Here is a 27,193-nt window from a genome sequence, read left to right on the forward strand (position 1 = left end):
TGTCCTTATTACAAATTCCAGCGCCTCCTTCTGCTTTATTTGGATGCAGTTGGTGCAGTGTTTTTTTTTCTCAGTATAGTCTAATTTAATTTCAATATTTGAAGTTACAATATCTTTACATAAATTTTCTTCAGTTTTTCTTGATATAGTATTGTACCATTTTTACTTTGTCTGTCCAGTTTATTTCAGCTTGTAAAGTTAAAGTTCAACCTCATTACTACTCTTTTTTCTCTCTCATCTTAAGTATCTTTTTCTTATGGAAATATATCCTCCTGACCCTGTGTGCTCCGATCCCAATATTAAACATTTTTTTCTTTTGCACTCAAACAATTTCCCTTTCAAAGCTTGCCATGTTTCTTCTGCAGTTTTTCCACTGAATGCATCACTCCTGTTACATTTACATAGTGACTGTTCTGTTTCCTTAAGTCTGTTATTAATCTTCCATGGATCAGATTAGATTTCATTTTAGCAGAATTATCTTGCAGCAATATAACCTGCATAACTCTATGATCATTACACATTTACAATGGTAAAACTTGACATGAAGCAACAGTCATAGGTTCATAGGTAGGTACAAGGCTATCGACCTAAGGGCCTAAGTAAGCCTAGCCATCAAGGTTCCCTGACTTACTCCACCCAAGAAAGTTAATTCTGTGTGCCTCTGTCAAGCAGAGCCACAGAAGTGATCCCCAGGGTGTATTTCCTCTTTCTCATCCACTCATCAAGATTTTTCGTGAAGAGTGCTAATGAGGATCTTTGCTTGACATATATGGGTAGCTTGTTCCAGAGTATGGGAAGTCTCTGGGACAGGAATCTATCCCTCCAGCATGTCCTGTTTATTGTGGTGACAAGGCTTAGGTCCCTAGAGCATGTAGCTCAGAGGGATTGGGATTTCTTTAGGAGTAGCAAGTCCAACAGTACTGGGTTTTACATAGCTTTATATGTTAGGCAGAGATCTCCTCAGAGAAGCCAATATGCTACAGAGTAAAGCTGGAGTTTTTTTCAGATGATCAGTGTAGGGCATCTGTTTGAGGCCAGTAATCCTGTTTGTAAGGTACTTCTGTGGCCTTTCCAGCTGCTGCAGATGTTTTGTGAGGTACATTCCAAAAGTGGTCTTGCACTCAATAATGGGTCTAATGAGTGCTGAGTAGAGTGGAACAATGACCTCTTTTTTCCTGGATGAGAACCCTTTTGTGATGAGGTGCACCACATAGAAGGATTTCCTGACTACTGTGGCAATGTGATTTTCAAAGGAGAGTCTACTGTCCTTCTGGGTCCCAAGGTCTCTTATCACACATTCAGCATTAAGCAGACTGCCATCTTTGTGGTAGTTCATGGGTACAGAGTTTTTACCAAAGGAGATGACAATGCACTTTTTGGCATTGAGCTTGAGGCCATGCATCTGACACCAGGCATCTGTCTCAGTGAGGCCCTTCTGTAGGATGCCCACATCATTTAGGGACTCAACTATTGCTCCTAGTTTGCAGTCATCTGTGAACTTCATTAGCTAGAGGCCTTCTGTGTTAGCCTGTACTTCAGAGAAGTAGATACCAAACAGGAGAGATCCCAGGACTGAACCCTGTGGTAATCCACTTGTCACTGGTTTGAAGTCAGATTTGGAGTCTGCAACTTTTACAGTGTGGGTTCTGTCAGGGAGACAGTTGGCAACCCATCTTGTAACATAGGGGTTTATACCTAGTTTAGTGAGTTTAGCTATAATTCCAGAATGGGGGATGGTGTTGAAAGCCTTGGTGAGGTCAAGTTAGGCTATGTGAACCACTTTACCCTTGTCACTTCCATAAGTACACAAACAATGTCCAGTCATACCTCTCAACTGTCCAGATTTTTGCAGAATGCCCAGATTTTTGCTTATATTTTTAGTCTATTCTTCATAAAATTTGTGGCCTTCTGGATTTTTATGGAAAATCAGTGAGGACTGCATTCACTAGATAATGACAGGCATTTCGGTTTCAGACTTCATATCCTTCAGAAAATGAATAATAACACAATACCTTTTATTCTAGCAAATTTCTAAGTTTATGAGAGGAATATTTAAAGACTGTCCCTATTTTTGGAGTTTTGTTCCCCCCATTATGTTTGACTTTGTCCGGATATTTTCTGGAAAGAGGTTGAGAGATATGTGTCCAGTATGTTCTTGAACATATACTGTAAATACTTTCCTTTCTAATGTTGTTGAATCAAAATTATGATAGTCTGTTTTTGGTAAATTTATGTCTCTAGACACTATTTTCCCTCCTATGTTTTGTGCAAAAAATGTATGAATTCCTCTAGGGTATCTGCACTTGACTTTGATGGTATGTATACTCCAACAAATGTTATATGTTTCTGGGTTGTCTTTATTGTCACAGTTACACAATCTACAATACTAGTCTTATGACTGAATATGTAATAATTACATGGTATTAGAACAACCCTTAATCTCTATCATAACACCTCCACATGACTTTTGTTTCAATGTTTGCTGCAGTAAAAATATTTATACCCTGAAAGAACTGGTTTCCAACCATTGTTCTTTAACCATGTTTCACAAACAATAACATCAGTGTTGTGGGAATGTAGCAAAATGTCCAATAACAAAAAAAAAAAAAAACTATTACTAATAACCTTTGTATTAATGACTAGTACAGATACATCAAAAGTTGCTCTTTGAGAAATGTTACTTGGATAGGAGGAAGCTTCTCTGCTCACCAGTGAGAGTGGGGAGCTTTGAGCAGCCTATCTGTCCCTGGAGGAGTGGTCTCAGCCCTGAAACTAGTATCTTATTGGCCATTTTGGGTCAATTCCTATCTCTCTAAGTTTCTCTGCTCCTATCTCTCTCAGTTTCTCTGCTTTAAAACCCGCATTTGCACAGTTTTGCACAATTTTGCAAATAGAGCAGCATCGGACAGCGCCGGTTAAATGGGGTTAAACTATTCCCGGCTCCACAGAGTCTGCTCTTCACTTTTTCCCTTAGAACTGTTCCAAATCTCAAAGTAAGCACTCTATTTTCATTCTAAAGCCCTGCAGTTGCTCATATAAGTAATCTTATAAGTAAGCACTAATAAACTAAAGCACTACACCCTCTTATACTCTCTTAAAGTACTTGGCTCCTTATTGGTCCTTTTTGATCAGTCAAAAAGTAGTTCCTTATACTATTCTGGCATGTCCAAAAGTCAGTTCCGGGTTTACTCTCCAGTCCAGCTGGTAAATCTGGGAATCTTGAGGCAATGTTACAACTGCCTTATGTACACAGACCACCCTCTCCTCCTCGCAACAAGCTCAAATATATGTGAGAGATGCAACTATATAGCCAAACTGGAGGCTGAGCTCTCTTAACCCAGTACTTTTGCAGTCAGTCAGGAGGAGAAGGTAACCACACACACCACAAATCCAGTCTCACATAGACCTATCGCAACAGCAAACCAAACACATAAACACACAAAAACATACTCGGAGGCTCTAAATAAAAAGCAGCAAAGACCTGCAAAGCAGACATCCAAGCAACCGCTACCCCACAACAATACCCACGTATCACATAGTTCACAAAGTCAGTGTGCCACACAGTCACAGCCCTTAAGGCTAAACAACACACCTAATACACTTGTAATAGGTGACTCTATTGTCAGACACACTGACGTCCCACTCAGCAGGCTGAACAAGGAGAAGGTCACTGTAGCTGCCTGTCGGTTGCCAGGATCTGCCACATAACACAAGCACTCAGGTCACTCCAAAGCAAGTAGAAATATGACTCTGTCATTGTCCATGTGGGTGTGAATGACCTGAGACGTACCTCCCTGGACTACATGAAAAGAGACATAGAGGAGCTCTCTGATCATGTAGCCCAGGCCGGTATGACCCTGACCTTGAGTAGCATCTTACCCTCACCAAGAATGATGCCACAGTATAAAGACAAAATGATCAATTTTAACAAGTGGCTAAAGTATTGGTGTCATTCAAAGGGGATCCAGTGTCTGCCAGCCTGGGATGACTTGCTCGACAAGCCACGCTAGGGACGACTTGCAACTGTCAACCCTGGGCTTTCAAAAATTGGCTAAGGCTCTTGCCACCCCCATAGTGCCTTTTTAAGCAAGGCTCAAAAGACAAACCCACCTCCATAGACAACACAAAGAAAAAGAAACTAAGGGTAATGCTGCTCAATGCCAGAAGTCTAAACCTCAAGATTTACGCACTCGAGGCTCTCCTCAGTATGGAGAATATTGATATCTCTGCAGTAACATAAACCTGGTTCAAGGTTCCCGAGAGGACCCCAGCACTACCAGGTTATACCTCATACCATGCTTTTCGGCCCCAAAACTCGGACTGAACCACAAAAGGAGGGGGAATATCCATATTCATCAAAGATACCCACACCTCCAGATTAGTGGCACTGCACGAAGCATCGGAGACCATCCATGTGCAACTAACAGTGGGCAAAACTGCCATTCAGTTTGTAGCCTGCTACAGACCACACTCCCAAACTCAGGAACCCCACTCAGCTTTCCTGAGAACACTGGAGAATATGAAGGTCTCTCCAAACACCATCATATTGGATGACTTCAACTACCCAAACATAAACTGGGAGCACTACTCAAGCCCCAACACCCTCGCCCAATGCTTCCTAGAATTTATAAACTCAAATGCTATGGAACAACTGGTCACCACTCCCACAAGAGGGGAAAACATATTGGACCTGATCATCACCAACATGGGGACTCTATGTTCCATGCCAGAGGTATACCCCTCATTGGTAAGATCTGACCATAAATTAATCTCACTGGACATCCATATCCCGTCCCCACCCCCAGCCAAGGAAACCACGGTGAAGAACTTCTCAAAAGCAAACTTCACACTTCTCAAAACTAAGGTGGAATCCTTCAAAGCCCCTGGGCCAGTGGAAAATATGGCCCAAACTGCAGAATCCTTTACAAAAGTATTCTATGGACACCTACAGGAATGCATGGATCGTGCTATCCCAAATAAAACCAAGACTCATTCCTCCAAAGGCAGGAGACCTGTCTGGTGGACCCCAGCCATAAATAAGCTATACAACAGAAGGAGGAAGCTACTACATGATAGAGCAAAATCCCAAAAAGGGAAGGCATCTCTGATCAGTGCTAGCAAGAAACTACGATCCCTCATAAAATTATCTAAGGCCAGCTTCAAAAGAAAAATTGCACAAGACGCTAAAGATAATCGCAAGGCCTTCTTTAGTTATGTCAGGAACCTGGGTGGCATCTCCCAGATATGCTCTGAGTTAGTGCAATATGACAAAAAATACACTGAACCCACAGACATTGCCAACATCCTGGCAGACAGGTTAAGTGCAAACTTCTCCCCCCTTCCCCCCCAAAAGAGCAAATGTCTATCCCAACAGAGTGTAGCCTCCCTGACATCACAGATGCACAAGTGAGAACTGCCCTCTCCAAAGCAAAAAACACAGCATCAATGGGACTGGACGGTGTCCTGGGCTGCGTCTTACATGAGCTCCAAGAAGAACTGAACCCTCACATAAAGTCACTGTTCAATCTCAGCCTTACTACAGGATATGCACCCAAGGAATGGTGTACAGCAACAGTGGTCCCACTCCACAAAGGTGGTGCCACAACGGACCCCGGAAACTATCGCCCTATAAGCCTGACTAGCCTGGTCTGCAAAGCTATAGAGCATATCATCATGGAACTCATAAATAAAGACATTGGGAACCTCCAAACTCTGGATCCTACCCAATTTGGCTTTGTTAAGGGCAGATCTTGCCTCTTGAACCTGGTTGACTTCTTTGAAACAGTCACCAAGGCCATATATGAAGGGAAGGTAGTCCACACAGCCTTCCTGGACCTCGCAAAAGCCTTCGAAACAATACCCCACTCGGGCATCATAAATAAGCTCACCAGCTTAAATATCAACCCCTATGTCACAAGATGGGTTGCAAACTGGCTCAGGGATAGAACCCACATGGTCAGAATTGCAGGTGCCATGTCAGACTCTAAACCAGTTACAAGTGGCATCCCACAAGGCTCAGTCCTGGGACCTCCCTTGTTCGGTATATATTTCTCTGAGGTACAGGCTAACATGGGAGAACTATGGCTGACCAATTTTACAGATGACTGCAAACTGGGTGCCATAATCAACTCGCCGACTGACACAAGCATCCTCCAAAAGGGTCTCACAGAGACAGATAACTGGTGCCAGAGCCATGGCCTAAAGCTAAATTCCAAAAAGTGCATAGTCATCCCCTTTGGAAAAAACAAAGTGCTCACAAATTACCACATAGATGGTAATCCATTAAGTACGGAAGAAGTAATTAGGGATTTGGGGACCCAAGTAGATAGCAATCTCTCCTTTGACAATCACATTGCCAAAGTGGTTAGAAAGACCTTCTATATAGTCTACCTTATCACGAAAGGGTTCACATCTAGATCAAGAGAGGTCATTGTGCCCTCTACTCATCACTCATCAGGCCTATAATTGAATACAATGCCCCATTTGGGATGTACTTACCCGACACCTGCAGCAACTGGAAAGACCCCAAAAGTACCTCACCAAGAGGATCAAGGGACTCAAACAGATGCCCTATGCAGTTAGGCTAAAGAAACTCCAGCTCTACTCAGTTGCTTACCGCCTACTCAGAGGCAATCTGAGCCTGACGTATAAAGCCATGTCCAAACCAGAATTAATGGACATGCTCCAGCTCAGGAATTTCAAATCCCTTAGAGCTACATTCTCCAGGGACTTAAACCTCAGCACAAAAATAAATAGGACATGCTGGAGGGACAGATTCATATCCCAGAGACTCCCCTCACTCTGGAACAAAATCACAATGCATGTTAGGCAGAGCCCCTGAATGACCCTCTTCAAGAGAAATCTTGACGAGTGGATGGGAGATTGTAGGTTTACCCCTGGGATCTCTTCTGTGTCCCTACTAGAAAGAGGCACAGTAAACTAACCTTAAAAGGGCTATCTTCTGTGATGAGCTATGCAGAGGCACAGTCAACTAATCTAAAAGGGTGGCCAAAGCCAAGCACACTCTGGCTAGGCTTATAAATGCCCTAGGGCAGATAGCCTAGTATCAACCTATGAACCTATGAACCTATGTTAAATTTCTGAACTGGCAAAAATCATGTCTTGTGTTAGTCAACTGCTGGAATATATCTGCTGCAATGTTCTCTTCCCTTGTCATGAAAAGTGGACTCCGTTCTGTCCAAATACATGAATGCTGAAAATTAGACTTGGATGTTCTACTTTTTAAAAATCGACCATTTTTTTAATGTAGTCATTTATATAAAAAATCTCTTCTTTCATGTTGATCTGACTCTCTCTTCTATATGTGATTTGTGAAAACTAAGTTCTAACACCTGTACAAGCTATGCTGTCTAAGAGGTCTATAAGCTCCCTACCAACAGTTGAGTTCTGGAAGATGAAATTATTTGTACCAAATTGAATAAAAACAGTTCCATACTTTCATACATTAAGACAATCTAAGTTCCTACTCACATCCTTTTTACTCCTGGCAAACATAACACTATTCAGTTTCATTATCCCCTCTGCAAACGTAAGTATCGGTTCCACTATCCAATCAATGGTGCATCATTTCTGACCAGATCTGAAGAATCTCCCACTTCTAATTCAGTGCCATCTGCTCAATCAGTTAAACTAAATTAAAGATGAGTTTAATCGTTTTTAATTAAATACACAATCAGTCTTATTAATCTCATTGTTTTCATTGCTTATCCACATTTCTATAAATCTTGTCATGCAAAACTTCCCTTACTATTAATAATATTCTTATATATATATATGCCTTTTCCTTTCCTTCCATATATTGGATCTTTCAGTATTTTGTATAAATTCTTTTACAATCTTAATTCTATTGCGTTCATAAATACTTTACAATCTGTATTGTCAAGTACAATCAGTCTCCAGTTTCTAATATCATTTCTCTCCCCTTTATTTCATATACATTTCATAGCTCCCATGCATACTTCTTCTTGTCTAAATTGTCTTTTAATCATTCATTTAGCACCAAGAACATCCACGGTGATGCGGTGGTTAGCATTGTTGCCTCTCAGCAAGAGGCTCTCCAGTTCGATTCTTGGCAGAAGCACCTTCTGTGCAGAGTCTGCATGCCCTCTTTGTGGTCAAGTGAATTGAAAGACATGCAGGTAGGTGTGAGTGCCTTCTTTGAAGGCTGGGTGCTGGGCTGGCAACTTAACACCATAACAATTAACTGCCAATTATTAGCAGACCAGAGTTCCACTGTGGCGACCCCTAACCGAGGAAAGCTGAAAGAAGACAAAAACTTTCTTTTGCCAATCTGCCAAATCTTTATAGATATGATGGTCTATCCCTATCCCATCTAAGCCTGTAGCTGATACGAAATTCACCAGTCTTAAAGCATCATTCAATTCTTCCATTGTTATATGCCTTTTTAACTCTTTATTATCTTGTTCTGTCAAACTTTTAACATTCTACTTCAGACTTTTCTCTGTCCCAGTACTAACAAATCATTCTTTGTATCCTCTATTACTGTACTCATCATATCTTGCTGATTTTTTAATACTGTACCTTCTTTATTTCTTAACTCTTATTACAATTTTATTTTGTTTATTTATAATGTGTAGATATGGTACTTCATTTTTCCATTTGTAAAACATATCTTTGTTTGAATAAATGTTTTTTTGCTTGACTCAGTTTATATATTTCTTTCTCTCTTTTAAAAATTCTTTCTTGTTACTCATCAAAGCTTTTAAAACACATTTATAAGCTTCTTTAAATTTATTCTTTCCCACTTCTCTTTGCAAACTTTGAGTAGGTGAAGTTCCCAGATGCCCTAACCAAAGTTCACCCATTAGTATAAACACCACCTTGGGACTCCTAGCCTAGTGGGACTAGTCTGGTCAACAAAGTGTAAATAAATACATCAATTATTACATTTTTAATCATAAAAGTTTCATCCAGCTGACTTTCTGCATCCATAGCTTGAGCCATGTTGTCAATGTCTGTCTTTCTCCTCCTTTTACTTACAATAATGTTCTTTAATCATTCCAAGTTCAGTTTTGATTTCTTCCTTTTAGCCCACCACTTGCTTCTTTTTTCTACCTTCTATTTTTTGGGAATTATGTCATTTTCTACAGACAAAATGTTTTGTGATTAAACACTGTTATCATTTCTATAATGTATTACATAACACAGGAGTGTCCGTTTTAGTATATATTCTCTTTGCATTACAGGCATTAACCAGATTCATTCTCTTCACAGTTATTTGCTGTGAACTGCTGCATTTCATTTTTTTAATTTTCTTTTATATGTTGTGAATACTCAGATTACTGATTAATTGCATCTTGAATTCTAAAGCTGTCATTGGTAAGTGTCAGTGATATCATGTTGTATCTACTTGTGTACTACATGTGCAACTTCTACCCAGGGAGTCAGTTTGGCATAATGGTTAAGCACTTTGCCTCACAGATAGAAAGTACAGGGTTTGATTGTGATCTCAAGTTATTGGCTAGGCTTAAAATGGCATTTAAGGCAGTTCACCTAGTATTCACTTATGAACCTAACCTATGAAACAGATTGTGTAATGTGATACACAGTATAGATTCTGGTGGGAGGTCTCAGATGTGTAAAATATTGTGCCATGAAATGTATGCAGGTACTGGAATCCTCGCTTTAGGATAACAGATACACATTCAACAACATTCTGTGTTTTTGAATGTGCAGTGCTGGGCTGTCATAGTGTGAGGGTTTTGCATGGCACTCATCTTCCAAAGTTTCAGTGCATATCCATTGTCACCTGAAACACACATCATTATATGTGGTCAGCTACCTGTTTGATTGGGAACCATATATCCTAACCTAAGTACCTATAAATGTGTGTACCTATCAACCAGATGAGGCAGAGTGAATTCAGCCCACATGAAACATTGTTAAAAGTTGCACAGAAGTCAGGTGTGACAATCAATGGGACTGCCTGGGGGTAATGAATGTACACATTTCCTATAATACCCTACCTGGGGGGTATACACATTGCCTGCAATACCCAACATGGGGGGTAAGGAATGTACACATTGCCTATAATACCTTATGCATTGCATGCCACCCTGCAATGTATGAAGTAGAAGCCTTCTATGTGATATTGCAAGCACCATGTATTGCAAATGGGGGATAGAGGCTTTATGGTGATGTGGGTGCAATCAATGGCCTCCAGAACCTCAGAAAATTAGTTATGTTCCACTGATCACCTGGGAGAAGACCATCCATAACATTGTTTTTCTCCTGTGCTGTCCATAAAAACTATATATGCTCTTCCACAAGCTGCTGCATCATGTCAAGGAAGTGGGCTAGGCTCCACAAGGCTGATCCTTGTGAAATTCCCAGAGTGGCCCCTGTCATACAATGAAAAATACCCACAAACCTTTGCGTCTACAGTGATGAGTAGTCCATGCATCCTCCTTGATTGCAAGTGGGACCCATATCTACTAACCCCTGTAAGGTGTCCCGATCTACAGAAGAGCAGTCAAAAATACCATGGTCATGGAGATTATTGTATGTTACCTGCTGATGCACCAATTTGTGCTGTGTGCACTTACTCTTATGGCAGGCACTAACACTTTTTGTTTAGCTACAGCTACTGCTATTCCAAGCCTATTAAAACAAGTAAAATGCCTGTCTGCAAAAAAAAATCCTGGCCTTCAGAATGGATGAACAAAGCAGCTCTTGGCATTGGATATATATGACTTAGAATTACTCCACCATGTTTGCCTTCATAATTTGTATAGATTATGAGTCTCATTTACATGTAGACTCATTTGCATGGCATTATACAGTCACTGACATATCATAAATACCATGAGATTTCTTCCATAGCAAATCAGCACTACATATGTTTCTGATAAAATTACATTCCATACATTAAAGCCAACTGTTCAGAAATCTCCCCAGTGGACAGGTGAAGTGGTCTGTGAAGAGGATGTTGTCAAAGGGAGGTCAATTTGTCAGTTGCATGGTTCATATCTGATGCATAGGGCACAGCTTATCTCAGATGCCATAGAGATTAGATGACAATAAGAAACGCTTTTGCAGGTATCTGAGCACCTGTATACTGATATACAGCTATCTAGCCAGATAAAGGACACAAATGTACCTTAAGTGAAATTCAGGTCAAGCCAGCATTAAAAGATGCAGTGAGATCCTACACAATGTAAGGTAATAAAGTAGAAGCTAGAGCTTTTGTACTTCATTCACAGTCATGAGAAAACCAGGTTCATTTTGATAGGCATGCTTTTAAGGGGCAGCCCTTTTAGCATCTTTTGAAATGTATAAAAATACTTCAGAAGTATATTGGTATCAACCAGAAATCTGCCAAGCTGACTGATGGACTTATAATGCAAAATTCCATCTTACTGTGAAGAAGCAAATTGTCAGTCGAACACTGACATCTATGTGAAAGGATAAAACCCGGGTGTATTGGCCAGCAAGGAACTATGTAATGTGATTTATTTCTGTTTTTGCATTTAGTAGAAGATGTGAAATTACTCCAGCAGCCGGAAATAATAACCAAGTCTTACTTCTAGGTGTTTTTAAGGGGGAATTGATGGTGCAGGTGAAGTAGATTGTCACTGATTGCCATTTTAGTGGTGGCCTTACTAGAATGACCCTTGCTACATATAAAGGGTATTTGAAATTCACTTCCAGCTACCTTTGTTAGTTTTATTTTATTCATCACTATCACTATTGTCTTATTTGCCTGAAGTGAAGAGTACATAATTTGGTTGGACAAGTCCTTAAATATTTAGGAACTAGAAGAGGAACTAGAAGATGGAAACTTGTTTCACTAACTCCATTATCTTTTTCTTTTTCAGCAGCTTTCTCGAGACTTTCTGGGCCGGGGATGAAACAAAAATATTTATAACCCAAGAGCTATCTCTTCATATCATCATAGAATACCAAATACGTTAGAAACGTATAACTTCTGATGGCAGTATGATATTGTAAACAGGTGACAAATGTATACGTTTTTTGCCAGGCCTGCCCAATATTCTATTTTCTCTTTCATTAGCAGTTTGTTAAGACATGAAGTTGTATAGCTCATTCTTTAATGTCATGATCAACCACTGAGACCTTATATAAATATTTTTAATTGGTCCTCTTTCACATGTTGGCTTCATGGCATGGTCAGATGAAGCCCTGACTATGATCCAGATCATGTGACATTGATTAGTGGCTGAAGCACTCAGGAGTCACTAGTGGATGAGAGTGAGTGGGTGACACCAACCTCCCATCAAGGAATGAAGTAGGGAGTCAAGCTGCATCTAGTGGAGAGAAAGTTGCATGGTAGGTAACAGATGGTGCAGGACATTATCTTATCTCTAGCAAGACACAAGTGCATGATAGCATTCATGGTGCATGTACAAGAATGTGCACACAACAGCAGAAGGCATTCCAGGTCTCACCAAATCAGCTAATGAGCTCATCACCCACTGGGGGAGGGATTTTGCTTAAAATAAGAAAAAAAAATCCTATTAGGTAAATAGATGATTGTCTATCATTATCAGCTGTAGGGCTGAAAGAGAATGAATGTCTGTTTGATTGCTGGAGTGATGATAGTCACCAAACAGTGGAGAATAAAAAAGTACTCCTGTTCTCTGTAGAAATGTACAGACTTCTTAGGAGCAGTGTCAGAAGCAAATGCCCCATTGCAGAAGTATTTTGCAGAGAATGTGGATTTCTGGATTTAAAAACAGGGGTGGCTAGTAGAAAGGATGGCAACTAATTTATATGCCTCATTCAAAATAATTTCTACAAAGCACATCTTGGGGAAAGAAAGATCTTTGGTGGATGACTGAAAATATCCATCCCTCCATTTTGTAAATCACTTACTTGTGTAAAGGCCATGGAAGTAGTAAGCTGAACAGAGCAGACCAAATTTCCCTATCTCCAACAACAGTCTTTTTCTGATTCTGTTGGATTCTTAAGGGTAAAGGAGCTGAGAAGTATAATGTCTCTAAAGTCCTGGGTTTGCCATGGTGTCTTCTTCCAGTGGGCTGTGCCTGATACATGTTTAGAAATACTCAGGAGCATCCTTACTAACTATCCAAGCTGCTTCAGATTGCTACTGTTAACCTTCTTTACTCTGAGATCCTCTCTGACTGCTAAGCTTCTCACTCTTTGAACCACTTGCCCAGATGAAAGTGACTGACATTGTAAGGTAAGCAGTAAAGACTGGACTTCCTCATGCTTTATAAAAGTAATATTTTCATGTTTTGGGATGCTCAGAGATTCTGTGGTGAATTGCGAAATGCAATCTTTCCTGTGTCCTGGGTCTGTGGTGTGGTTTTCTTCCAGTGGGCTTGTTACCAGTGCAATGATACTTTGGGGAGTTCTTATATTCTGCCCAACAACAATATGAGAGGACTTTGTTTCCACCAGTTTTGTGAATGACTTATTCTTTCTCTCAGCTAAAGCTTGCGACCACAAGACAGGATAAAGGCACAGACTGATTCGTAAATTAAGGTATTGGTCACATGACTCAGCTTTCATGCAACTGCAGTCCAGTACATGACTTCATTACTGCTGTCACTGCATCCCTTTGCTGGTCAGTCTCCTGATCCCCTCTGCCTTCATTCTTAAGACTCCAAAATGCTTGAAGATATCTACTTGGAGTAGCAGTTCTCCTCTCACTTTTGGAAAACAATTCCTTGTTTTCTGTAACAAAACAAGGAATTTTAGTCCGAAGGTGTTAATTTTCATCCTAGCTGCTTTTCACAGAGAAATGAACCCAGTCCCTTTCATACTGAGTCTCACAGTCATTTGATGAAAAGGGGACAACATTATCTGCATTCAAGAGGAATCCAACGCTCATGCACCCAAACTGAATATTATCCAAAATGGTGTTTGTACCTTAATAGCCTGTCCATGAAAATCATGAACTGGATCACCAGACTTTGGCTGTATTTCGATAGCTTGTTCATGAAAATGTATCTATCCAAATAGATAAACATCCTACTGTCCTCAAGCCTTACTCCAGCTTACCCCAATCTGTATCCATCAAAACCAGTAGGAAACTCTTTTTGGCCTATAAGTTACTTTAAACAACTCTGTTCTTACTATAAATCTCACTAACCTTAACTATCATTCTAATGCCTCACCCCTTTAAAACTACCCCACTAGTGATTTTTCTTTCTCTTTATTATTTTTTCAACTTAACATTACCCCAAGTGATCCTTTCCTTTCTTAACTTTCACCCTTTTTCAATATTTACAAAAAAAGTTTGAGTGTGTGTGTGTGTGTGTGTGTGTGTGTGTGTGTGTGTGTGTGTGTGTGTGTGTGTGTGTGTGTGTGTGTGTGTGTGTGTGTGTGTGTGTGTGTGTGTGTGTGTGTGTGTGTGTGTGTGTGTGCATGTGTCTTGTAAATTACTCTGTTCTTCTCTTTGCTATTGTAACTTCCGACAATTTTAGTCTATTTCTCATTTTGTTATATTGTACTGTTTTGCACTATAATTTCTATAAATTCTATAAATTCTTGTCAACTACTGTCTAATCATAATGTGTTTGTGGAGCTTTTCTCTCCGGGCCTCCACTGAAAATGGGCTCCTGTCCCAGTTGGACTTTCCCGGTGAACAAATGTCAATAAATAAATAAATAAATAAAATAAATAAAACTGACAACCTGGAAGGGAATAAGACATGCTTTTGGCAGAGTCTTATGGACATCCCAAGAAATTATTTGACTTGAGCTGATAATGTAAACACAACTGCCTCTCTACAGTTACTAACACTGAATGGTATGCAATGGTCTCCTTGGATCCTGTATTGCTATTGTACCTTTCAAAGGACATTCCAGTGTACACCTTTGTGTGTATTCTACAAGTCTACAAAACTTGTGTAGGTTAAACTGTAACTCATGTGATCCATCCATTATCCAAGTAATGAGTAAAAATAAATACAAAAAGTACAGTATTGTCACATTTGTTAAAAAAATCCTGTTCACAGCTTACGGTATAGTCAGTACCCCACTCAAAGGTGATAATGTAACCATGGTTCCTGGTACCTTGGTCGACAACTCCTCCTTCTTTGACAATCGTGTAGCCTTAGTAGTCAGGAAATCCTTCTATTACGCACAGCCAATATGTAAAGGCATTTCATCCAGGTCAAAAGAAATTATTATTCCTCTTCACTCTACTCTAGTTAGACCAAGTATATAGCACAATGCATATGTACCTATCCAGGCACAACTCACAGCTAGAAAGGCCCCATTTGTTCCTAACTAAAAAGATTACTGGTCTGAAGACCTTTGACTACACAGGCAGACTGTAATCCCTATTGCCCTACTCTATCTGTCAGAGTCTGTTATGAAGAGATCTGTATATTGTATGTCAAGCCATTAAGGACCCAACCCTTCTTGCATCTCTACAAAGCACACAAACACAAGATGAAATGATTTGAGTGTCCAGCAAAATGTAAATAAAACACACTGGAGGGACAAATTTATTATCTAATGTTTACCCCATCTCTAGAATAAAGTGCCCTTACATGTTAAACAGAATGACATCCTTCTATTCTTCAATATGAACTTCAATAATTGGAGGAACAGGAACAAATTTATCCCTGGCCTAATCTGCTTTGCCCTTCCAGAAGTGGGAGGGACATCATGAGTGTGGGTATCAGCAAGGCACAAATTGTCTTAAAACTCACTTACCTTGTAATTACAATGATTCTATAATTCTATCAAATAATGAATTAATCTACTTCTGCAGGAGCAAAATCAGCCCTATAAGATCAGTGGATGCATCTTTTTCATTTCCAACATCCTGGCATAGGTTTTCCTATAGAAGCTCAGGAGATCCTCTATAACAAACAAACCCACTTCCGCCCCTTTTGAAAATGGGAAAATACCACTCCAGCTTACATGTTCAGAGGCACTAGCCCAGTTTTCCATGCAGCATAGAAAGGTGAGCTAGCTATGATATCCAAGCAATAGCCAGTATTTGTAGCACTTCTGATCAAGTCTTATCCACTCCCACACTCTAACTTCCTTAAAACTGTTCAGTGCTGCAATGATCCAATGTACAGAAATGGATATAGAAACACCACCTATTTTTGGATTATACCCTCAATTAAGGACACATTCACTGAGTTCAGGAGTTCACTTTCTATGTCCAAATGATAGTCTCATTTGAGGCAAGAGTAGATCCACCCTTACTGAGAGATACCTGGTTAGTGATTCCCCATAACATAAATACATATATATATATATAGCAAGTCATTGGATTTTTTGATGGAACCCATTTTGGACATATAGTACTCATTCTCCATGGCCTTACAGACAAGGGCTTTTTTCTCTATCCACTGTTACAGCTGTTGCATTGCGGGCATATCATTGTCTCTTGTCAAAATTTGTAAATCCCATCTCTGCCCAAAATTGTCTGGAAGACCCTGTTCTTTAACTTGATGTTTTCCTCTCACTACTGGTCTTCATTGCCTTACCACACAAAAAAGAACCAAACGTTTTTACCACAGTTCCTTGCTTTTGTGTCAACTGCTAAGGATTCAAAGAGGGTTCTTTCAAATCTCATGTCCCTGACCACTGGGTATATTACAACCGGCATTCAGATGTCAGTATTACATCATTAAATTTAAAGTTTTCGCATAAGAAACATCCACAGTAATTGTCAAATCCAAAAAAAAAATCAGGTTAGTATAACCCAATCAAACTTTATCTTCAGAAGATATGGAAAAGGTTGGCTTTGCAATGACCTTTGCAATGACCCAACATAATCCTATATTCCTATCTTCCAATCCTACCTTTATGTTTCTCTTCCTACCCACTATTATCTCTACCTGCCACTCTTTCCTCTCAAAAGTTATTCACTTAATTCCTATCTACTATAACATTTCATTTATATCCTGCCTACTATGATTTTGCATACTCCTCCTAACTTAGACTATTCCTCTGCCTTTCCCTCACACTTCAGCCTCTCTCTTTAGCTATCTACCTATCTCATACTAATGGCTTTCTGTTTCTCTTCTGTCTCATCTTCATTCATACTATTCCTGTCTAACAAAAAAAAAAAAAAAAAAAAAAAAAAAGTATATATAGCATTTTACAGTTTTTAGATTTACGTTTTAAGAATTTTCTTCTTTGTATACTTGTTATAATTTTATTTACCTTTATTTGTTTTGAATTTTATGTAACTGTTTTGTGGAGTGTTTCTTCTCGGGTCTCTGCTGAAAAAGGGTCTGAATCCAGTCGGTCTAACCTGATTAACAAATGTCAAATAAATAAATAAATACATTTTCTTCTTTAACAGAAGTAGTGACAAGTATGGAGAGTTTAGTGGGAATCACTGAGAAATGAGTGGCCTGTTGTAATACCCTAAGATACTCTGTAGCACTTTTTTTTTGTTATTAAAAGAAAATACTGGAGTAACCATAAATTCTGTTTGAGGTAACACTACATATCTATGTACCTTACTACTGAGCTTCTTCTGGGATTTGTGAACTAGCTCCTGGTGCATCACAACTGATTTAAGAACTAGCGTTTGCCCTACTGACATCTAATGCCAACACATCCATTACTCAGTGTCCAGAATTTCAAGCATCAAGAAAACGGCTAAAACCCAGGTAGTCTCCCAACCTGTAACTCATATAATACTAACTTCCAGTTCCAGTCTAGATGCCTGGTGCACCATGTTTGTGATGGAGGATTTAGTTATGAAATTTCAGGGAAATTACTATCATGTGGATGCTCTTTTTACTATTATTGCTTGTTTTGAAGAAGATGGTGGTTTCACAGCTTTCCCTCATTAAACCTGATTTTGAGACATTGAGCTGTTTTATTTTTATTTATTTTATTTTTATTTTATTTTTGTTAACCGGGAAAGTCCGACTGGACACAGGTCCATTTTCAGCGGAGGTCCAGGGAGAAAAGCTCCATGATACAATACAATATTAGATTAAAACAGTACAAAGCAATTCTTAACATTTATAAGTAGTACAGAGGACCATTAACATGGCATGTGATAACTCTAGTAGAATATACAGTCAGTACTCTAGTAGAATATACAATTAGTACAAATAATACAAATATATATAAACATGTTTTTTTTTTTTTTTTTGTAGAAATATTAGTAAATATAAAGTTGTAATACATTTATGCTTTAGTATAACCGAGAAGTAAATAAATGCCCATAGTGGCATAAAATAGGGTAAAGGTATAGGTAGGATGTGAGTAAGATAAGCTCTGTTAGGTATTGTGTTAGTCTAGAAATGGATTAGAGTGTTTTTCAGGTAAGGGATATAGTAAAGAACAGTACAAGTGTTGGAATGTTTACTGCTGTTAGATTGATGAAATGTTAGGATGAATCTGTGGGATAGCAGTAGAGCTCAGTAAAGGAAAATGTTGTAGTGTAGCATAGTCCTTGCAACTGAGCATAGATGTTGCTACCCTGGGGCATAGCAAGGGCAGAGCCAGATATTAGAATAGTAGGATTTCAAGAGGTGTTTGAAATGGGTGCAAGAAGTAGTGCTGGTTATATTGTTTGGGAGTGAGTTCCAGGTTTTTGCTGTTGTGCAGGCAAAGAGAGATTTACCTGCTTCATTTTTATGTCTAATTACTTGAATGAGATTTTGGTTGCTAGATCTCAGGGCTCTAGTGGTGGTGTAGGGCTTAATTAGTTGTTGGAGGGCAGGAGTTTTTTCAAGGTAGTAGTAGAGTTTATGTGCAACTATGGCTTGATTGAGTCTAAGTAGCTGAGGAAGTTCCAGCCACTTGAGTTGCATTAGGGAAAGACAGTGATGGGATCTATTTGAGGAGTCCGTTGCAAATTTGGCAATTTTGTTGTAGCATGATTCCATTTTGTGAAGTTCAGTCAGGTGAAGGTTAGTTAAGATAGGAGAAGCATAGAGAAGGATAGAGAGGAGGTGGCTTCTTGCAATAGTGGCTTTGGTCTGATTAGTCATGAACTTTTTATTTCTATAGAGCAGACACAGTTTTCAGTTGACCTTTTTGATGGTTTGTGCTATATGGATATCATAGTTTAGGTGGTTATCAATGTCAACTCCTAATAGTTTGGTGTGGTTGGTTAGTGTGATTTGAATATTGTTTTTGGAGTTTATAGTGAGGTTATAGTCTGAGGTGGATGATCTGCCAGGGGTGAATAGTATTAGTTTGTTTTTTTGTTAAGGAGGACAAGGGAAATTAAAACACCTAAGCCCATGATATAGGTGAATGTGTCTTTTGTCCAACAGGTACTTAGGTATTGGTCTCAATGAGATCAACAGGCCTTCTCTCAGTCTGTCACTTGAGTAAAACTACAAAAGAAAAATAGTGGGAAAAGGGCTGGTAACATGTTATGCCTTAAACAGACATATAAATATATAGCTTTTCTTGTCAAAGTCTTCTTATTTAAGGATACATGGTGTTCATAATTATCTGTATTGTTGAATTCACATTAACAACATAGATACTGAAGTTAAAAATTTCTTGAAGGAATCTGACTCCTGCAAGGTATTGCGCTGATAATTTTCTCTTGGGAGGAATTTTTCTGTGCATTTATTGTAAAAATAATTTTAGTATTTAATATGATACATGTAATCTCACAAACAGAAAACAGCAGCTGGTTTTCAAGTTTGATATACTAGAAAGAGTGCAGTGTTATATCAATGAACACAGTAACTAGTGATAACTATAAAAGTATGGCATTTGGATTACAGCAAAGGACTAAAAGTAAATGATCAACTTAGTGAAATTCAGCCAGGCAATGGTAAATGTTATTCAAAACAAAGAGTTGAAAGCAGGCTAGAAAATAACTGCCATCACCAAGGAGAAAAAAATATGAGGAAGCAAAACTCTACACCTCACACGAACATGTCAGCCCCCCTCTACATATCTCTGATTTACCTAAACTGTTACTAGGTGAGAAAACCTTAATGAAGAGACATACTAATCCTAGCAGCAGTGTTAACTTAGTAAAAGAATCATTGATTCCCTGAATACACACACACACACACACACACACACACACACACACACACACACACACACACACACACACACACACATGCAAAAGCAGACACACACACACACACGCACACTCACATGCAAAACACACATGCACACACATAAACACACTCACACACACACACACATATGCACACACACACGCACAGACATGCACACACACACACACACATGCAAAACAGACACACACACACACATGCAAAAACAGACACACACACACACGCACACACGCACACACACACACACACACACACACACACACACAAATGCAAAAGCAGACACACACACACACACACACACATGCAAAAACAGACAGACACACACACACACACACACACACACACACACACACACACACACACACACACACACACACACACACACAGATACAAAGTTTCATCACAACAGCACACTACAATCTCTCAATGCACTACATACGCCTCACCACACAAATTTGTATTTAAACATCACTTAATAAAAAAGGCAACAGGTTTTGTCAAACCCTCTGAAAAAAACATGCTATTAAATGCATGTGTAGTGGCCAGCATCAGATCCAGATTATGGTCAGATGGAGCCCTCAGGAGGGTAATGGATGAGGGCCCCCACCCCCTACAAGCATTCAGTGTCCCATTACTTGGCTATCTCTTCCCAGTTACCGTAAACACTGTTCCTATCAGCTGATGTACTTATCATTTTCTTCTTCTTTACTTCTACAGTGATTACAGATTTTTGGATTCAATGTAAAACTTTTATTTCACATTTTATGGAATAAACGCTGATAGCCATTTACAAAACAATACAGTCTCATAATGAAAACAGACTTAGCATGAACAGCAGTAAACTTCACTGCCCCTGAAATTCACATTCATTAAAACTGCATTGAAATTGATATTAATACAAAATGCATCTAGTCAGTGGCAATTTAAGTGTACCTGTGGTTTGTTTTCAAACCACGGCCCAAATGCATTCATTTTTACAGTCATGTTCTTTGATTCACCTTCCTAATTATATTAAGTTATATTCCTTGTTGTTATACACCAATGCTTGTTAGAGCGTGTTTTAAATATGTAGTTTTGAGCATTTTCCAGTAAGTAGTGAAACCAAATGTATGATCCTTTAACAACAAAATGCAAACATAAGCACACATAAATATCTACAATATAGCATTGGTTTCCCTCATTATTTATAAATTACATACCCCCGGATTCACGAATCCTCCATGTAAGACTTAATAAGTCTTACTCGGAGGCTGCAATTGAATGGTATGATGTCAGCATGCAATGAATATTCATGAGGGCACGCTGACTCAACCGTAACTCTTACACGGACCGAGTATGAAAGCAGGGGGCGTGTCTGACTGCCGAGTAATCTAAATGTCCACGTCCCTGCAAGTGTAGTAAAAGCAAAATGTCAGCACACAAGAGCGAGTTCGCTCAAATGTACTTGCACCCAACACCACACTCCCTGACACTGTAAACCCCCATCACAGTTATAAAAAGTAAAATTTTTTTTTTTTTTAAATCCACGATATAGCTGCCCGTATTTGTGCGTGTGTGTGCGGGTGTGCCCATTGCTTAGCTATAGTTAGCAATCCCAACATGGAAGAGCATAAGAATGAATGTTTATACAAATCACATCAAATTGCTATGGCATAATGGTAGAGCGTATGCACAAAGAAGAAGCATTCACGGTTCCAGTCCCACCACTCCCCTTCTTATTTATGTTTTAAATCAGTATTTGAAATAATACCAGACATATATGATTAAAATGTTATTAAAAGCAGTGAAATGGCCAATGTATCAGTGAACAAAATATATATTTTTAAGGGATCCAGATACATAATAGCCTGCTGTTAAGCAGCGCTTTACCCAGCTAAACAGAGGTGCCCATAGTTTAATAGCGGTTTACCCAGCTAAGCAGAGTTGCCCATAGTTTAATAGTGCTTTACCTAGCGCAATTGAGTTGCCAAAAAGTTTAAAAGTGCTTTACCCAGTGCAATAGAGTTGCCCAAAGTTTAAAAGTGCTTTACCCAGTGCAATGTGTTTGCGCAGACGTGCGCGCCGCGCCAACCAGGGCACCGTAGGGCACCGGGGAGCAACGTAGAGCTAGGTTGCTTAAACGCAGCCACACCCCCTAGCCTGTCTAGACAGTATTAAAATAAAAGAGTGACAAAGTTCGAACCCAGGACCCTGTGCATCATAATCAAAGCACAGAACCACTAAGCCATGACAGCTTAGGAGAAACAGCCACTATTAGCATACATATACTTAGAAATGGTAGATTAACCATTACTAAGCAGGTCTGCAGTCAGCTTAGAATTCTCAAAAATGGCCAATCACAAAAAAGTGTGGGAAATGCGGCATATTTAAGCCCCATAGGTGGGAATACTTGCCATAACTGATTGTGGTACCCATTTGCAGTCAGGATGGCAGGCGTCGGAGAGGGTAATCGCTTTAGAGTGCAAAGGTGAGGCATTGAGGAGTCCAAATATATGGTTTGGCTCCTAGTCCACCAACATGAAGGCCGACTCATGCAGGGCCAGGTTCAATGGGGAGCATACAAGACAGAGGCATGGAACCAGTTGGCACATGATCTTACCAGTGCCACAGGCATTCCCAGGACTGCTGAGCAGGTCCGTCACAACCGTGCGGACCTGAAGCGATGAAAGGAGGACCAACTGAACCGATGGATCCAGGAGGCCTGTCATATGCCCAATGCCCCACTACTGAGTAAGTATCCATGTAATTAAGTAATTAAGAAATGCTATCCTAGCCTATATTATGGATAGGTATGTTCCAATATCCCTTCATTTATATTACAGCTGCAGGTGTTCATTCCGCAAATCGGCAAGCCTATGCTGATAGGCTGGTAAGGCTGTGCCACCAGGCAGGTTAGTAATTATTCAGCTGTTATTATTATAGAATATAAGTGAGACAGCCTGTAAAAGAGTTCAGTGTTATAACCCAGTAATAAAGGTCAAATAAGCCTAAAATAAAGCTTCTGCTAGTATTCTAAGATCAGATAAGTGATGCAGCCTGAAAAAGAGTATAGTAATCCATTAATAAAGAGTAAACAAGTCTCAAATAGAGTTTCCACCTGCATTGTAATATCAGATAACTGCTTCAGCCTGAAAATGAGTGTTCTAATCCATCAATAAAGGACAGACAAGTCTTGAATACATCCTTGTATATACTGTCATATGAAATAAGTGAGTCAGCCGGAAAGGATTGTTGTAACCCAGTAATAAATGTTAATAAAGCCTGGAATTAAGTACCATCCTGAAATGTAAATATAAAATAAGTGAGAGAGTGTGAGAAAGAGTTTGAAGCTACCAATAAAGGTGTAAGAAGTCTGGAATAAAGGTATACTGCATGCACTACATAATGAAATGAATGAGACAGCCACAACCAAAGAGTGAAATGTTTTTAATAAAGTACAATACCTGGACTGTGTCTGTCCCACATTTTGGATATGTTGTTGTACCCTTGCATTATGGAGATAGTATGGTTGTATGAAATGCTGAACATCCACAGTTGTCTAGGCCCATATAAACTGGCTGATGGGAATGCCAGTATCTCAGAAGAGTATTTATAGTCCTCAACTGTTTCATGTATAGTATGTACATGTTAATCCGGTACATGAGCAGCTTGTGATTGTGATCCCACAAATGTCGGTGTGTTGCTAGAACTGTACGTAACTGTTCAAATGTAGCAGGATACTTTACCTGAACACAGCCAGATATGAACATATATGAATACAAATGGAATGTATATTAATGTAGCTGTAACATCTCCATCACCAACATTTCTAAGGTTACGTACAGGGAACTGTACTAATGCATGTAGGGGATATATATCTGCATCTAGTAGGAATGTACAGTATACGTATATGTATTTTAAGTTGTTAATGTAATATTTTACCACCCTAAGTTATTTTCATAAATGATGCCATTCCACACCAAACTGGGTATGTGTATTCACAATTAATTCCTATGGACATTTGTCCTGTTGGTTTATACATATCTGCATGTACGTTGATGCATGTGCTCTGTTCATATATCCAAACCTGATGGCCTGTTGCCACCAATCAACCCTGCATGCTGTTGGAATGTCCACTGTTGTTCTAAATATGCACGTGTTATGCTTGCTGTTCAATGTTTGGAATTCATGTGTGTTTGGTTAATGGGAATACTAATGCATGCTGTTACAACTAATTTGGAATGGTGTTGTTTGTTACTAACCCAAAATGCCATTAAATACTGCTAAACATAGGACAACTGGGAAGGTGGGTCCCAGCAGACCCACCTCTCCCACCTCAGCTGGCGATTGCACCTGGCATCAGTGCCCAGCCCAGGAACTCTTCCTCTGGTGACCCTGTGCCACCTTTGGGTGGAAGAGCTGCAGGGGATGGGACTCACCCCCCTTTGCAAGTGTGGCCGGAGGAGAGCCTCCACTCACCCAACAAAGGGTCCGGTCTGTTGTGCGTAGTGAGATCAGGCGTTCCATGACTGATCCCCTATGCCAGCTTGAGGCGAGAGTGGCGCAACTCATGGGTGTGCCTGCCCCTCCTATCCAGCCCACAGCACAGCCCCGGCCTGGGCTGTGAAGGCACAGTGGTAACTGCCCATGGGTGGTGATCTCAGTTCCACTGTTGCCATCTGTGGGCTCATGGGCTAGCGATATCCAAACATCCGTCCCCGTCAATTGTGTTTACCCACCACATGTGTCATACTCCGCCCCTGTATGCGTCTTGTTTGTCTTGTCTGTTAACCTCCCCATCCCACCTCCCCCAATGTTCCTACTTCCTTTACCTCACATTCCACTCTTACCTGAAAAAAAAAGAAAAGGGGCAATCTGTACCCGCAAAAAAATTACGCCCCATACATAGCTGCCCATTTCGCACACATGTCTGCTGGACATGTAAACTGATAATTACAATTGGCTGTACAACATACTTTGTTGTCCTCACTCCTCTCTTAGAGGTGGAAGGTTTCAAATCTCACTCTAAATTTCTAACATATGCACAGCTGTTGCTGGTAAAGAATTGGGCAGCTATGGGCCTTCCCTACATCCTTCCTGCACATCCTGAGCTTGTTTTCCTACTGTCCTACTCTCTTTGTGCCCCCTTTTTCACCACTTTCCTATTTCCTCATTTTCTTTCCTTTAAAAGAAATTAGCACGGGTGTTAGCGGGAGTAAGCACTTTTAAGCAGTAGTCAGTGGGTGTGTGCTTGTGTGCGCTTAGCTAAGCAAAGATAAGTGAAGCTAAGCGTCACGCAAACTCACTCAAACCCGCTTACAACTGCTTAAAAGTGCCTTAGTCACTCTGTATGACAAGGCCTGTAGTCTGCTCATCAGCAAAATAAAATACCCCTGTCAGTCTCGAACCCCTGACCTTGGACACACTAGACTGCATGAATTACTACTGAGCCACAGCAGATATACAATAGCTTGGTGCTGTAATAAATATATCTTGCATTACTATGAGGGAATGTAAAGGGAAAATAGGAATGCCATAACGCAAATCTTGTTCTGTGGGTCTTTACCAGCAGGTTATGTGGAATGGTATGATATGACCATTTTGATTTGATATAAGGATTTAAGCAGTGCTTTACCTAGCTAAATACAGTTGCCCAGAGTGTAGCAGCACTTTACCCAGCTAAATAAAGTTGCCCAGAGTTTGGCAGTGCTTTACCCAGCTAAATAAAGTTGCCCAGAGTTTAGCAGTGCTTTACCCAGCTAAATAAAGTTGCCCAGAGTTTGGCAGCGCTTTACGTGAGTGCGTGAGTGTGAGCTTGTGTGTGCTTAGCTAAGCATCGCTAAGTGTCATGCAAACCCGCGCAAACCCGCTTACAACTGCTTAAAAGTGCCTTAGTCACTCTGTATGACAAGGACCTTGTACTGCTCAGCAGCAAAATAAAATATCCTTGTCAGTCTCAAACCCCACACCTTGGACTCACCAGTCTGCATGACATACCACTAAGCCACAGCAGATATACAATAACTTGGTGCTGCAAGAAATATAACATGCATTAAAAGGAGTGAATGTAAAGGGAAAATAGGGAAGCCAGAACAATACATTTCAAGAAAGAAATGTAACATGCATTAAAAGGAGTGAATGTAAAGGGAAAATAGGAAAGCCAGAGCAATACATTTCAAGACAGACATATAACATGCATTAGAAGGAGTGAATGTAAAGGGAATATAGGAAAGCTAGAACAATACATTTCAAGAAAGACATGTAACATGCATTAAAAGGAGTGAATGTAAAGGGACAATAGGAAAGCCAGAGCAATACATTTCAAGACAGAAATATAACATGCATTACAAGAAGTGAATGTAAAGGGAAAATAGGAAAGCCAGAGCAATACATTGCAATAACCACTGTTGTATGCTAGTTAATTCCCTAATTCCAAAAGAAAGTACATACTCCCATGTATCCATTGTTAGCATGAGGAGGTGTGAGTAAACTGACACACTGAGAAGAGTGTACTGGAAGAAGCAACAGTCAGGTTTCAGTACAACATGCATTTCACTGGCTACAACCCAGCTTCAGATATGAGACATATACCAACCTTCTGACTCACACAACAGTGTCCACAGCAAACAAGCATGGTCCCCACCTTGCAAAACTGAAAGGCCTATGCCTACCTAACCTATCATTTTATAGCAGTGTCCTGAAATCACAGTGAGAACTGCAATTAGCACACAGCAGGCTGCATGCAGTTACTAAATGGTGGGCACCAATTGGTGCAGAGGCCATCACATGCACATGTGCAGATACCTACAAAAGCAGCCTGTACTTGCTGTCCACACATGCAATAATATCATTGCAGCATATGGAGAGAGAGAGAGCAAGCGAGAGAGAGAGAGAGAGAGAGACAGACAGACAGACAAATAAACGAACACACAAACAGAGGTGTTTGTAGACACCAAAAAAAAAAAACAATATTTAAAAAGAAATATAAACGTCAACAGGTACAACAGACAGAGGTAAAAAATACAAAGGCAAGGTATGTGACAGATATGTATTTGCTGGCATCCGAATTATGTGTCTGAAGGGTACTGTACATACTGTGGACCCCCCATATGTGGGCGCACTCTGTATCTATATGTAAATGCAGATGTGCATAGGGCAAGGGACATACTGCAACTATTAGTGAAGGCTAGACATATATAT

General features: G+C 39.9%; 1 protein-coding gene across 1 annotated transcript in view; it reads right to left on the reverse strand.

The window, feature by feature from the left end:
* Window positions 1-16,989: 16,989 nt before the first annotated feature.
* The window catches only part of LOC122810806 (tyrosine-protein phosphatase non-receptor type substrate 1-like), a 201,261-nt gene continuing 191,057 nt past the window's right edge, over window positions 16,990-27,193 (reverse strand). Inside the window, exon 3 of the mRNA XM_044082366.1 lies at window positions 16,990-17,051. Coding sequence (XP_043938301.1) covers window positions 16,990-17,051 — 62 coding nt within the window. The remainder of the gene's footprint in view (window positions 17,052-27,193) is intronic.

This window comes from Protopterus annectens, chromosome 9.part0 (genome assembly GCF_019279795.1).
Source record: "Protopterus annectens isolate FY-2018-M chromosome 9.part0, PAN1.0, whole genome shotgun sequence".
Lineage (NCBI taxonomy): Eukaryota > Metazoa > Chordata > Ceratodontiformes > Protopteridae > Protopterus > Protopterus annectens.